This window comes from Hemitrygon akajei, chromosome 25 (assembly GCF_048418815.1).
Source record: "Hemitrygon akajei chromosome 25, sHemAka1.3, whole genome shotgun sequence".
In the NCBI taxonomy this organism is placed as follows: domain Eukaryota; kingdom Metazoa; phylum Chordata; class Chondrichthyes; order Myliobatiformes; family Dasyatidae; genus Hemitrygon; species Hemitrygon akajei.
In genome coordinates, this window is record NC_133148.1 from 27,502,049 (window position 1) to 27,517,868 (window position 15,820).

At 53.2% G+C, this 15,820-nt stretch overlaps 1 protein-coding gene across 6 annotated transcripts in view; it reads right to left on the reverse strand.

Annotated features, from left to right (window-relative positions):
- LOC140716474 (N(6)-adenosine-methyltransferase subunit METTL3-like) overlaps positions 1-15,820 on the reverse strand; it is a 93,748-nt gene that overhangs the window by 75,950 nt on the left and 1,978 nt on the right. For 3 of the 6 annotated variants that reach the window (XM_073029235.1, XM_073029234.1, XM_073029236.1), the window contains exons 1-2: positions 6,545-14,925; positions 5,335-5,523 (exon numbers count right to left, since the gene is read on the reverse strand). The exons of 1 other annotated variant lie outside the window; for it this stretch is intronic. In XM_073029235.1, coding sequence (XP_072885336.1) covers positions 12,445-13,515 — 1,071 coding nt within the window. In that variant the 5' untranslated portion in view covers positions 13,516-14,925 and the 3' untranslated portion in view covers positions 5,335-5,523; positions 6,545-12,444. Of the gene's footprint in view, positions 1-2,826; positions 5,524-6,544; positions 14,926-15,820 lie in introns of those variants that run through there. 2 more of the 6 variants (XR_012096302.1, XR_012096303.1) reach the window with 1 other exon arrangement.

Below are 15,820 nucleotides of genomic sequence, written 5' to 3' on the forward strand. Positions count from 1 at the left end.
CTGATTCTTCCCCTTCCCTCTCCTGACTGTGACCCATTTCTCTGTCCCCTGTGGCCCCGGAGTGACTACCTGTCTGTAACTCCTCTCTATCACCTCCTCACTCTCTCTGACCAGATGAAGGTCATTGAGCTGCAGCTCCAGTTCCCTAACACGGACCCTTAGGAGTTGCATCTCGATGCACCGGGTGCAGATGTGGCTGTCCGGGACGCTGGGAGACTCAAGTACCTCCCACATCTGACACCGACCACAGAAAACTGGCCTCACACACATACTACCTCCTTTTACAATCAACAACTGCCTCACCTCGTCCCGTTACCGCCAAAGCCCTCTCACTCTGCTGCCCACTGGATATGGCTGCCTTCTTTTTAAACTGTTCGCACTCAACACGCTGACGTCATGCGCCTGCGCAGTCTGGCCTCTCTCTTCCCCCGAGAACTCAAAATGTCTTCCCGCTGGAAATCCTCAGGTGCTCTCCCGCTGCCTTCTTGCTCCGAATCAAAAACTTCTGCAGATTCCTTGCCCTTTTTAAACTGTTTCCTCTCTGTTTTCACTACAGTCCTGCAAGTCCTGGGTGGAGATTCAGGAATACTGTCACACTCAGATGCAGGATCCTTTATTGCTGTTTCTGTACCAATTTTACTTTAGTGACTAGTCAGGGTTGTTAGCCCTGAGCTGAACCCCCGAACCTGGAGGACTGGTGGATCACTGGCCTCTGCCCTTTGTCCTCTTTGGCATGGGTGACCCCACCAAGAGCTAGAGCATAAAGCCCTGACTCCAGCCAACATCGCTCTCCGGGACATTGAGGCATGTAAGCCTCCAAACCCTACAACTTTGTGGTCCAACCAGGGTTTTTAAGGAGCTGCCCGTGCATCCGGACGCCAGCAGTGCAAATGCTCTCCGTCAGATGGCCGTGGGCATTTGGAAGAGGACTCACCTCCTTCCGGCGACTCGCTTCAACAGAGGACACCAGTGAAGGTGGGGATAATCCAGATCGGATGGGATGTAGAGACCAGAGGTGACGAGTGGGCCAAAGGTGGAGAAAGAGGATTGCCCCACACAAAATGCTGGAGGAACTCAGTAGTCAGGCAGCATCGGTGGAGAGGAATAACGAGCTGATGCTTTGGACATCATAGAGGTTCACATCCTGAAACATTATCTTTTCAGGATGCGACAATATGAGTGAGGTTGATGTTCTGGGGTATGTTGATATTAAGGGAGAGGAGGTGTTGGAGTTGTTAAAATACATTAGGACGGATAAGTCCCCGGGGTCTGAAAGAATATTCCTCAGGCTGCTCCACGAGGCAAGGGAAGAGATTGCTGAACCTCTGGCTAGGATCTTTATGTCCTCGTTGTCCACGGAATGGTACTGGAGGATTGGAGGGAGGTGAATGTTGTCCCCTTGTGGGCCGAAGGGCCTGTACTGTGCTGTACTATTCTATGTTTATTCCTCTCCATAGATGCTACCTGACTTACCAAGTTCCTCAAGTGTAACGCTGGATTCCCCTCCAAGAGGGCCACAACCTTGGCGTAGGGTTTGGAGGCTTGTATGCCTCAATGACCTTGGACAGCTATGCTGGCTGGAGTCAGGGCTCTATGCTTTGGCTCTTGGTAGGGTCAGCAGTGCCAAACAGGTCAAAGGGTAGAGGCCAGACTAAGAGTGACCCACCAAGACCAAGGAGATGGTGGTGGACTTTAGGAGATCTAGGCCTCATATGGAGCCAGTGATCATTAATGGAGAATGTGTGGAGCAGGTTAAGACCTACAAGTATCTGGGAGTACAGTTAGACGAGAAGCTAGACTGGACTGCCAACACAGATGCCTTGTGCAGGAAGGCACAGAGTCGACTGTACTTCCTAAGAAGGTTGGCGTCATTCAATGTCTGTAGTGAGATGCTGAAGATGTTCTATAGGTCAGTTGTGGAGAGCGCCCTCTTCTTTGTGGTGGCGTGTTGGGGAGGAAGCATTAAGAAGAGGGACGCCTCACGTCTAAATAAGCTGGTAAGGAAGGCGGGCTCTGTCGTGGGCAAAGTACTGGAGAGTTTAACATCGGTAGCTGAGCGAAGGGCGCTGAGTAGGCTACGGTCAATTATGGATAACTCTGAACATCTTCTACATAGCACCATCCAGAGACAGAGAAGCAGTTTCAGCGACAGGTTACTATCGATGCAATGCTCCTCAGACAGGATGAAGAGGTCAATACTCCCCAATGCCATTAGGCTTTACAATTCTACCGCCAGGACTTAAGAACTTTTTAAAAGCTATTATTAATGCTTTTTGAGATAGTGATTTAGATGCATATCATATTTTTTTACTGAGTTAAGTATTGTATGTAATTAGTTTTGCTACAACAAGTGTATGGGACATTGGAAAAAAGTTGAATTTCCCCATGGGGATGAATAAAGTATCTATCTATCTATCTATCTATCTATCAATCCTCCAGGTCTGGGGAAAATCTGTTCAGGCTAACAACCCTGACTGGTCAAACAAAACCTACAGAAAGAGCAATGAAGAATCCTTCTACGTCTGAGTGTGACGGTATTCCCGAGACCCCGCCCAGAACTTGCATGGCTGACAGTAGTGAAGACTGAGCTGATGGAAGTCCCAAATGCCAACAGAGATGGAGGACCTTCACTGCTGCCCTAAACACCAGCGTAACGGACAGAAAGCACTCTACAATTCCTGCACCTGCAGGATGTCTTGTGTTAGGATGATCCCATCTCTTCACTCTCCCTCCCCACAATCCATCCTCCACCTTCAACAGGGGGAGAATTGATCGAGTCCACACCCGAGGCCCCCAGCCCGAGCTCCTATCATGAAAACACACAGCCACCAGTCTTTCAGACTTTTATTTTGCTTCTGTGGCGAGTTAAAGACTTCGCATCGCGAAGAGGAAAGTTAGCATCGTTAAATATAAATTAGTGAGGACTCCCAGACTCCCTCCCAGGTGAAAGGGACACCAAGACCCACAGGTCCTGTCCTCACCTCTCCCACCCACTCGTGGCAGTGGTGGTGAAAACAAAAAAGTCTGCCAGGGAGGCCACATTGCTGGTAGGGATTGTGGATGCAGATGTCAGCAAAGTCATTTCCCCACGTGGCCCAGGCGACAGGGACTGACCCCACAACGACGAGGAGTTCGTCATAGTCTTCTCACGATCGGAAGACCCACGTACACAGTAGTACAAAAGACTGAGCAGAACTAAACATAATAAATAAATTTCAAATACATATAGAGTTCAGTGCACAGATCTTCCCTCCGAGGGAGACTGAGAGACAACAGTCAATAGACAGATGTCCCTCAGGAAGAGCGAGCCAGTGAGCAAGCAGGGGCGGGAACTTTCCACCCTGAATGTGAACTCTCATAAAGGTGGACAGTTCTCTCCCCCTCACCAGCATACTGCGGAACCCTGCAGCCACGCCCAGGGCCTGGGGCCGGTTCATCTTCAACAAAAACAACAGCCTTTCTCAATGTGACATCTGCTCTCTGTATCCCCTGGGACAGCCCCACACTTGTGCACCATTAGAATACAGTTCAGCGTTCAACACCATAATTCCCTGCAGACTTGACAGGAAGCTCAGAGACCTCGGCCTGCACCCCGTTTTGTGCAGCTGGATCCTAGACTTCCTACTGGATCGCTGACAGGTGGTAAGGACCTCTGACCCTCAACACAGGAGCCCCCCAGGTTTGTGATCTGAGTCCCCTCTCTACTCCCTTTACACCCACGACTGTGCTGCCACACACAGCTCCAATCTGCTGATCGGATTCGCAGGTGACACGACTTTGATCGGCCTATTTCTAGCAGTGATGAGACAGCCTACAGAGGAGAGGTTGACACTCTGACACAGTGATGCCAGGATAACAACCTCTCCCTCAATGTCCAAACAAACAAAAGAGTTGTTCGTGGATTATAGAAGGAACAGAGACAGGCTCGGCCTGATTAACATCGATGGGTCTGCAGTTGAGAGGGTGAGTAGTTTCAAGTTCCTCGGTATACACATCACCGATGATCTCACCTGGACTGTACACACCGGCTGTGTGGCAAAAAAAAGCACAACAATGTCTCTTCCACCTCAGGCAACTGAAGAAGCTCAGCGTGGGCCCCCAAATCCTCAAGGCCTTCTACAGGGGCACAACTGAGAGCATCCTGATTGGCTGTATCACCGGGAACTGCCCCAACCTTGAACACTGGTCACTTCAGAGCAGAGGTGTCAAACTCATTTTAGGTCACAGGCCGGATTGAGCAAAATGCAGCTTCATGCGGGCCGGATCAGTTATCTCTGAGTTAGAGCCACACCAGCAGCACTGTGCACGGTTCCCGTCTCCGTATTGCAGGGCAGGAACCACACTGGGAGTACCGTACGCTGTCCCTACCTCCGTATCTGCTGTGTCAGAGCCACCCTACTGTACCGTGCACGATTCCCACGCCCCATCACTGGGTATTGAAGAGGGAGCGCGGCACTGTAGGAGAGAATGCTGAGAAGGGAACTCCACACTGCGGTAGGGACAGTGAGGAGGGAAATCCACACCGTGGGAGAGACGATAAGGAGGGAACTCCACATCGTGGTAGGGACGGTGAGGAGGGAACTCCACACCGCGGTAGGGACGGTGAGGAGGGAACTCCACACCGCGGTAGGGACGGTGAGGAGGGAACTCCACACCGCGGTAGGGACGGTGAGGAGGGAACTCCACACCGCGGTAGGGACGGTGAGGAGGGAAATCCACACCGTGGGAGGGACGGTGAGGAGGGAACTCCACATGGTAGTAGGGACGGTGAGGAGGGAACTCCACACTGCGGTAGGGACGGTGAGGAGGGAACTCCACACCGCGGTAGGGACGGTGAGGAGGGAACTCCACACCGCGGTAGGGACGGTGAGGAGGGAACTCCACACCGCGGTAGGGACGGTGAGGAGGGAACTCCACACCGCGGTAGGGACGGTGAGGAGGGAACTCCACACCGCGGTAGGGACGGTGAGGAGGGAAATCCACACCGTGGGAGGGACGGTGAGGAGGGAACTCCACATGGTAGTAGGGATGGTGAGGAGGGAACTCCACACTGCGGTAGGGACGGTGAGGAGGGAACTCCACAACGTGGGAAGGATGGTGAGGAGGGAAATCCACACCGTGGGAGAGACGGTGAGGAGGGAACTCCACATCGTGGTAGGGACGGTGAGGAGGGAACTCCACACTGTGGTAGGAATGGTGAGGAGGGTGCGCTGTGCCGTAGGAGGAAGCCATGCAGGAAGATGCGGCCATTGAGAGTTTGCCCACTGAAGTAAAGTTTATTGCTCGACACTGTGAGCATCGAGGCGAGGACAGAGATGGCAGCCGTGGGATTACCTGCCACAGCAGACAATTCACCCTTGCCCTGGTGTCAGCAGTGCTTCTGCACGGTGCACTCTCCCACGGGAAACAGCTCACACCATCTTACACTTGGTGATAACTCCGTCAGGGTAACGCTTCTTAAAGCGAGCAACAACGTCGGGGTCGAGAAGGTGGATTCCATCCAGTTGGTTCCCGAGTGTGATCCTAGAGCGGCGGGAAGGAGAAACAACACAATGAAACCCCCTCCACACCATCCCATCACACACTCCCGGGGTCAGACACAGAGTGAATCTCCCTCCACACCGTCCCATCACACACTCCCGGGTCAGACACAGAGTGAAACTCCCTCCACACCGTCCCATCACACACTCCCAGGGTCAGACACAGAGTGAAACTCCCTCCACACCGTCCCATCACACACTCCCGGGGTCAGACACAGAGTGAAACTGCCTCCACACCGTCCCATCACACACTCCCGGGGTCAGACACAGAGTGAAACTGCCTCCACACCGTCCCATCACACACTCCCGGGGTCAGACACAGAGTGAAACTGCCTCCACACCGTCCCATCACACACTCCCGGGGTCAGACACAGAGTGAAACTGCCTCCACACCGTCCCATCACACACTCCCGGGGTCAGACACAGAGTGAAACTCCCTCCACACCGTCCCATCACACACTCCCGGGGTCTGACACAGAGTGAAACTCCCTCCACACCGTCCCATCACACACTCCCGGGGTCAGACACAGAGTGAAACTCCCTCCACACCGTCCCATCACACACTCCCGGGGTCTGACACAGAGTGAAACTCCCTCCACACCGTCCCATCACACACTCCCGGAGTCAGACACAGAGTGAAACTCCCTCCACAATGTCCCATCACACACTCCCGGGGTCAGACACAGAGTGAAGCTCCCTCCACACCGTCCCGTCACACACTCCCGGGGTCAGACACAGAGTGAAGCTCCCTCCACACCGTCCCGTCACACACTCCCGGGGTCAGACACAGAGTGAAGCTCTCTCCACACCGTCCCGTCACACACTCCCGGGGTCAGACACATAGTGAATCTCCCTCCACACCGTCCCGTCACACACTCCCGGGGTCAGACACAGAGTGAAGCTCCCTCCACACCGTCCCATCACACATACCACAGGTCAGACACATAGTGAAGCTCTCTCTGCAGCATCCCATCACGTGCTCCTGGGGTCAGGGGCGGACTCACCAGTTGGGCTGGACGTTGTGCGGCCTCCCAAACAGTTCGATTTTGCGGGTCCCTGGGGACAGTCGCTCGATCATCCCATAGATCTCATCTGGCTTGTGGCTTGTGGATCGGACCTGTGGGGGAATGGGAGTGGAAGGGGGGAAGCTGTCAGTCACAGCGCAGGTGGGACACATCCCTGTGACCCCAACCCCACAGAAGACCACTGTTCCTCCCCCCTACAGCCCCCCACACACACAAAAACACAGGAACAGTAGAAAAGCAGACACCTCTGCCTCGCATGTCGTCCTACCACTGTCCCACACCGTCCCTGAATCTTTCCAACATCTCACAGTGACCCCCCCCCACCAATGACGGCCCTCAATAGGGGCAGAGAATCCCAGAGATCCCCCTTCCTCTGAGAGAAGACATTTCTGCCCAGCCCTGTGTTCAATGACCAGCCCTCACCCTTCAACAGCGACCCACTGGTGGGAACATCCCAACATCGCTCCCCCACCCTGCCCTTCCCATCACCTCCACCTCAGGATCTGAGGGGGATGGACAGAGACACCTCTTGTTCTCCTTCACTCCAAGGGAGACAGATACAGACCACCTGAGCCCTCCTGGTCGACCCATCCTCACTCCCTCCCCGGAACGGCACACCAGTGTCTTTCCTTTCTTCGGAGGTGAGGTCAAGACAAGTTTATTGTCATTTAACTAAATACACGAATATTGTCAAACAAGTCAACGTTTCTCCAGTCCAGGGTATAAAGCACAGTAGCACACATAACACACAGTAACTAACGAAGGGAAGGATAAAATCTGCAGATGATTCATGCATAAATAACAAACTAAAGTGCATAAATTAAATGTTCTAAGGTACAGAACAGATTAACCAGTGACACTTCGAATGTGATGCGGCAGGAAGTTCAGAAGCCTCATGGCCTGACCGTTTCCCATCCGGACCGTCCTTCTATCGGAGTCTCCTGCCTGATGGTAGAAAGTCAAAGAGGATGCTGGATGGATGGGGCGGGATCCTTGATAACACTAACGACCCAGTGTACACAGCGCTCCTGGTAAATGTCCCTGGAGGATGGTGGTGAGACCCTGATGACCCTCTCAGTCGTTCAGCTTGTCAACAAACATCTACGGATGTCTACAGTTACTGTAGCTCAGTGGTTGATCACCGTCTGCTACAGCAATCCCAATGTGCAGGAAAGTAAGACACTAAGAGAAGTGGAGCCCAATACATCCCAGACATACCCCCACCCCCCATCGGGGGTATCTACGTGTGTTGCTACCTCAAAAAAGGCAACGTTCATCATCAAAACTCCCCAGCATCCGGGCCATGTGTCTTCTCACAGCTCCGGGGGGCGGCTACTCCTCTGAGATCTCCGTACCCCTTCTGCCGACCCTTCCGCCTCACTGGGCTCCCTCTTCACCTGCGAACCCATTACCTCGGACACCCCAGGTCTACCTGACAGACCCTCACCCCCTCCCTCACTGGGTTCCCCCCTCACCTGCGAACCCACTGCCTCGGACACCCCAGGTCTACCTGACAGACCCTCACCCCCTCCCTCACGGGGTTCCCCCCTCACCTGAGAACCCTCCGGCTCACGCTCGGGTTCCATCCTCTCACCCCAACGCTGGCTGCCTCTCCATCTGACCATCAACACCTTCCCTCCTCTCGCCCAACTCAGTAAGGGAAGGGCCAGGAGCCTCCTCTTCTGGTACTGGAGTGCCAGCGAATGGGAACAGGGGCCACTCATCTGAGTCGTCATCTTCCGAATCGGTATACATTCCCGGGTTAGGGACCCATCTCCGCTCTTCAGCAGCGGCCTCTTCCCTCACTCCGCACCCTCGCAGAGTCCTTGTACTAGGCACAACCTCCCACTCTGGCTCCTTATCCACCTGCACCGCTTGGCCCAGGGGCAGCAGGTGATTCCGATGGAGCACCTTGATAGGCCCATTCCCATCCTCAGGTTTCACCCGGTAAACTGGCAGGTTCGGCATCTGGCTCTCTATTACATAGGGGCTGGCCGCCCATCGGTCTGCCAACTTGTGCTTACCAGGGAGTCCCAAATTCCGTAAAAGGACCCGGTCGCCCGGCAATAATTGGACAAACTTCACCTTTCGGTCATACCGCATCTTATTCCTCTGATTTTGTTTGGTAGCCGCTGCCTCGGCCAACTCGTACACCCTCTGTAACTCCCTCTTCATGTCGGACACATACTTTAGATAGGGCTTCCCTGGTAATTCACCCACTTCAGCCCCAAAACACGTCAATGGGCAACCTCGCTTCCCGCCCGAACATCAGATAATAGGGCGAGTATCCTGTAGCATCATTGCGAGTACAATTGTAACAGTGACCCAATTGTCCAATATGATAACTCCACTTACCTTTCTGCCCAATCTCCAGTGTCCCGAACATGTCCAACAGGGTCCTGTTGAACCTCTCTGGCTGAGGATCTCCCTGTGGGTGATAAGGGGTAGTCCTGGATTTCTCAACCCCAAGCATAGTCAGTAATTCATGGATAAGCCGGCTCTCAAAGTCCCGCCCCTGATCGCTATGGATTCGCCTGGGAAAGCCGTAATGAACAAAATACTTCTCCCATAACACCTTCGCCACTGTCGTCGCCCTCTGATCCTTAGTGGGAAATGCCTGAGCATAGCGAGTATAATGATCGGTGATGACTACGACATTCGCGGTGTTGCTGGTGTCAGGCTCAATCGACGGGAAATCCATACCCACCAGGTCCAGAGGTCCCGCACTCTGCGAGTGCGACAGTGGAGCCGCCGACGCCGGCAGGGTCTTCCTCCGGATGCAACGACTGCATTTCCTACAATATTCTTCGACATCCCCCCTCATCCGGGGCCAGTAGAACCAGTCTTTGAGTAATCCATACGTCTTTTCCACCCCCAAGTGTCCGGAATCATCATGCGAGGCCTGGAGTACAGTCTGCAGATACTTCTCCGCACATGACCAGTTGCCAACGGCGGGGTTGGTCCGGAGGTGCCGTTATCCGGTACAAGATTTGGTTCTTTAACTTTAACCGAGACCACTCCTTCAATAACAGAGGCACGGATGGGTGTTTCGCCTTATCAGCCAACTCCACCTCCCCCTTCTCTACCGCTCTCCACACAGTGCCAAGACCCGGGTCATCATGCTGAGCAGCTGCCACTTCCCCCGGACTCAGTTCTGGCAACTGTTTAGTTCGCAGTGCGGTCAGGTCACAGTAAGCTAGGGGTATGGCGTCATCAAAAACGCCCAAATGGTCCATGGCTCGCTCCAGCCTTCCTCTTCCCTCGGCCTTCACGGTGATAGCAAACTGACACATCGCCTTCACTCCAGGGGCAGGGACACGCTCCCACTCCTCGTCCTTCTCCTGTTCCCCCGGCTCCCGACGTGACAAAGCATCCGCATCGACATTCCTGCTTCCTGGGCGGTACTTCAGGCTGAAATCATATACCGACAAGGCTGCCAGCCACCGATGTCCTGTGGCATCCAGCTTAGCCGAAGTCAAGATATAAGTGAGAGGATTGTTATCCGTTCTCACCTCAAACTTGGCTCCAACTTGTCCACCACTGCCCACTTCAGCGCCAGGAACTCCAACTTGTGCGTGGGATAGTTTCTCTCAGATGGCGACAAGCTTCGGCTGACAAAGGCTACCGGTCTCAATGCTTTGCCATGCTCCTGGTACAGAACAGCCCCGTGTGCAGCACAAATTGCTTTTGGGGATCGGCAAAAGCCAACACCAGGGCCAGGGTCAGCGCCCTTTTCAAAGATCGGAATGCCTCTTCACATCGATCATCCCATCTCGAGCCAAAAGGTTCCGCCGGGTTCCAGTATCCTCCAGCGTCCTGCCTCTGGTCCCCCGTCCTTTTCTTTCCCACAGGGGGATAGCCATACAACAGCTGAGTCAACGGGTGACGCATTTTGGTGTATCCTTTCACGAATCAGCGGTAATAACCACAGAACCCCAAAAATGAGCGCAGAGCGCTCACTTTCTGTGGTCTCGGCCAGGTGGTCACGGCCTCTATCTTGGTTCGATCAGTAACCACTCCCTCTTGCGAAATGATATGGCCAACGTAGCTGACCGACGACTTGCAGAACTGGCATTTGTCCAGGGAAAGCTTCAACCCTTCTTCATTAAGCCGGCCCAACACCTTCAACAGCCTCTCCTCATGTTCCTCCAAAGTCGATCCAAACACTATCAAATCGTCCAGGTATACCAGCACCTCCAACAGATTCATATCCCTCACAGTCCTCTCCATGAGCCTCTGGAAGGTGGCTGGGGCCCCCGATATGCCTTGGGGCATTCGTTCGAACTGGAAGAACCCCAGCGGGCAGATAAAGGCTGTCTTCTCTTTATCGCCCTCACTCATCGGGATCTGGTAATACCCACTTCTTAAGTCCAGCGCACTGAACCACTTCGCTCCACTCAGACAGGCCAACGCGTCCTCGACCCTCGGGACAGTATATTGATCAGGGACAGTTCGCCGATTCAAAGTCCTGTAGTCAACACACATGCGCACCCTCCCATTCTTCTTCCGTGCCACCACTATTGGGGACGCATAGGGACTTCGAGACTCAGCTATGATGCCGGCTTCCTTCAACTTGCACAAGTGCTGCCGCACATCCTCAACATCTGCCGGGGCCAGCCGCCGGGATCTCTCTCGGAACGGGGTGTCCTCCATCACTCAGATGGTGTGGCGAGTGCTTTTGGAGCAGCCCACATCAAACTCGCCCCGAGAAAAAACAGCTTCCATCTTCAGCATCTTCTCCACTAGCCTGCGTTTCCACTCCGGCGACACAGGACCCCAAAGTTAAAGGCTTCAGCGGTCAGCTCCCTTCAATGCTCCAACCCCACCTCGTTAGGGGTCCTCACTGGTGCGCTAGACATTATCGTTAGCGGGAACAGATGTGCCAGCGGCATTCCCCTCTTAAAGGTGATTTCTCTTGCCGTAGTGTTCCTGACACTTAAAGCTATACGCCTCGCATGTACCACCCCTGGTCTCTGCACTTCGGGCCTCACCAGCGCCCCCGCCGGAAATCGTCTCTCCCCTTCAAGATCGTCCGGGGCGTCTACTAACAGGGCTTCGCCCGTCGGCACTCCTGGGAATCTGGGGGTCCCCATCACGAGTGCTACCTCCCCTGGTCGGATCACCTTGGGCCTAGCCTGCGTACAACACACCGTCCCTTCTTTACACTCCGGGTCCAGCCCTTGGGAGGCAACCCCTTCTTCGAACACCGCTCGAAACACTGGATGCACCGAGAGGGTCTCCAGAAAGTGTTCCCCCCCTTTCTCCTTACAAGCTCCCAGGAGTCGTCGCACAACGGGGGAATTAGTCCTCACCAGGAGGGCAGCACCACCGGTTTCCACCGGGTCAGGACACACCAACACCAATGTCTCAATAGCTTCAGACACTCCCACATCGCCCTCCGAGAACTCCAATCTCACCGATAGGTACCCATCGTACGGGTAATCACCCTCGCTCACACCCCAAATCTGCAAGGCGTCAAATGGGGTTACGGGCAAATGCTTTAGATATTGGTTGTAGAACGACCGGTACAATAAGGTCACCTGCGATCCCGTATCAAGAACGGCTTTCGCGTAAACTCCCTCTATCCGTAGACACACACTGGCACGGGGTCCTACCAGCCCATCCAGAATAGAGGCGTGGGCACCCGGTGGTCCCCTGGCTGATCTCCGGGAACGTGTTCCTCCAGAGGCTCCAGTCCATTCCCTCACTGAGCCTCTCCTAAGTTTCCCGACACCTCCCCCTTCTTAGTCGCAGGGGGGCTTGCCCTCCGCGGGACTCCTTGTCTCTCACAATCCCACCTAAAGTGTCTCTCCTCTCCACAGCTATAGCACACCCTTGGCTGCCCACAGTCCCGCTTGAAATGCCCCACTTTCCCACAGTTAAAGCACATGCTGCCTGCCGCCCCTCCTCTCCCAGGACGGCTCCCGCTCCCAACCCACTGCACTGGTCGCCCCCGGGAGCGGGTACCTCCCCTGTCCTTCCCTTCCAGAGGGGGGGTCCTTACTCTCCTGGGGGTTTTCAGTCCTCCACCCAGCCACCACTCCCTGTATCGCTGAGGATCGCTCCCGGTGGCCCGAGCCCCTTTTCCGCCCCAACGCTCTCTCTTCCTCCAGCACCTCTCTAATCAGTTGCCCGAATGATGGAGGGGGGCCTTTCCTATAAGCCTGCTGGATAGTCCACGCCACCTTGTCCTCCTCCAGAGAGCCACTGAATATCTGACTCATCCTTACGCAAGCCACGTCAGGCGCCTTCACTACCTCCCGGCGCCGCAACCCCGTAAGCATCCCCTCCATCTGAAATATGTACTTGGAGAGCTTTTCCCCTCTCCGTTGTTCCAGGCGTTGAAACTCTGCTAAAAGCAGCCAGGGTCCCCCTGACAACCCAAACGCTCCTTCCAAAACTTGTATGCATTCCTCCACTGAAGCCCCAGGCTTTTCAGCTTTCAACTCCCGGACTGTTCTGGTTGCCAAACCCCTCAAACTTCCCACCAATCGCTGCCTCTTCTCCTCCTCCGAGCCTGGCCACTCCTCTAACATCAAAGACGTATGCTCGATCCAGGTCTCATAGTCCACCTCCCCGTCCGGGGTAGGCTTGGCTCCAGAGAACACCCCCAGCTTCAGCCGTGGCCTCTCGGCCATTCCCACCAGGGAGTTAAGTGCGGCTGCCAGCTCCGAGGCTTCCCCCCTACCTGGGGGGCGGGGCCTAGTCACGCCTCCCTCCTCCGACCTCCCTTTACTAGTGCCGGGCACCTCTCTGGGGTCCACCTCTAGCTCTAGCTCCTCATCCTCATCCTCGGAGAGGGTGTGGAGCCCCCACGGCCCCACCTCCCCTGGAACACTGACCGTCGCCGGCAGTTCCAACGTCCTGACGTCAGCACTCGTACGAACCAACACCCAGCTAGACTCCACCTCTTTACCACACCGTCTAGCTACCAATTCCACCTGCCCCATACCTTTTACCAAACTTAACCCCCGCACGAACGCGTCTCCCGAAACTCAAAAATCCACCCCGCTCACTACACAGGCATACTGCACCGGTACATCTTCCAACTCGCACCAGTTAATAATCTTATCTCTGTCCATCTCTGCACTGCTGCCTGCGCGATTCCACAGCCCCTGACAATCCAATCCCGGGACGAGCCCCCACAAATGTAACACTTAACCAACAGACTGGTATATGTCCGGGGGAAAGGAGATCCAGCCACTCACCAACCCCACCTCCCGTACACGCAGGTGCTGTGGGAATCAAGTTTATGCCGTGCGTACACACACAATATCAAACTCACATCAGATACCGTTACGGAATACACTTTAAAGAGTTTACTAAAACTAAAAGAGTACGAGGCAATACAATATATATGAAAGAAAAGAAAAAGCAAAAAGGCGCCAAACTTATCAAAGTCCAAACCACTTCGTGCACAACCGTTGGAGCTCAATTACTGAAGTCTTCTGGCCACCATTCGACCCCCTCCGAACTCCTCGACTCGCAGCTCAGGACCATCCGAAGTGGTCAACCAAGCACATCTATCTTCATCTCCTCTCCTCGGGGTACCACCCCCTCGCGCCGACTCCCCAAAAGCCCGTCAACAATAGTTTACAGACTCAGAAGAAAGAACAACATTAATCCCAATTGGTTTACAAAGGAATACAATTCTCCTTATCAGTAAATTTTAACCCAAACAAGCTTCCAGCACTCTCTCACAACAAAGAAACATTCCTACTTTTAACAAAACAAAGAAGCCATTCTGAGTAACATACACAGTAACAATGAAAAAGAAGATATCCCCTTTACAATTGAAAATCTTTTCTTTGTACTTTTGTCAGTTAAATAAAGGTTCACGTGAATTAACATATCACAGATTTTTGTTTTTATTGCATTTTGGAAAATATCCCAACTTTTCTGGAAATGGGGTTTGTACATCTGCAACGTAACGTCTCCTCTCCTGAACTCCCCGATGCAAGCCAGTGTGCCAAACATCTTCTCCACCACCCTGGCTCCCTGTGACTCCACTTTCAGGCAGCCATGAACCTGTACCCCTGGGCCCCTGTGTACTATTACACCCCATAGTACAAGTCCTGCGCTGGTTTGACTTTCTAAAATAGAGTCATAGAAAAGCACAGAACAGAAACAGGCCTTTCGGCCCATCTAGCCTGTGCCGAACCATTTAAACCACTTAATTCTATTGATCTGATCTGCAAATAGACCACAGCCCTCCATACCCCTCCCATCCATGTATCAACCCAAACTTCTCTTGAATGTTGAAATCGAAATCACATGCACCACTTGGGCAGGCAGCTCGATCCACACGCTCACCACCCACTGAGGGAGGAAATTTCCCCTCATGTTCCCCTTAAACCTCTCACCTTTCACCTTTAACCCATGACCTCTGGTTGTAGTCTCACCAATCTCAGCGGAAAAAGCCTGCTTTCATTTGCCCCGTCTGTACCGCTCATTTGCACACCTCCATCAAATCTTCCCTGAATCTTCTGTCCTAACCTATTCAATCATTCCTTATAGCTAATATCCTTGTAAATTCTCAATCTTATTTACACCTTTCCTGCAGATAGGTGACCAAAACTGCACACAGTACTCCAAAGTAGGCCTTACCAGCAGCCTTATTCAATTTCAACATAAGATCTCATCTCCTGTACTCAATACATTGATTTATGAAGGTCAATGGGCCAAAAGCTCTCCTAACGGCCCTTTCTTCCTGTAGGGTCAGTATGTAGCTCCTCACACTCATCTGTACTGAAATCTATTTGCAACTGCTCGGCCCACTTCCTAACTGATCTCCTGAGTACAGAGATGGGATGTTATGTTGAAGTTGTAAGAGACATTGGCAAGGCCTAATTATGAGTACTGAGTGAAGTTTTTAGTCACCAACCTACAGGAAAGATGTAAACAAGTTTGAAAGGGTATAGAGAAAATTTACAAGGATGTTGTTGGGTCCGGAGGACCTGAGTTAGAAGGAAAGATTGAATAGGTTGGGACTGTATTCTTCAGAACGTAGAAGACTGAGGGGAGATTTGATAGAACTACACAAAATTATGAGGGGTTTAGATAGGGTAAATGCAAGCAGGCTTTTTCCGCTGAGGTTGGGAGGGACCACAACCAGAAGTCACAGGTTAAGGGTGAAAGGTAAGAAGTTTAAACTTCTTCACTCCGAGGGTCGTGAGAGTGTGTAACGAGCTGCCACAAGAAGTGGTGAATGCGAGCTCGATTTCAATGTTCAAGAGAAGTTTGGTTAGGTACATG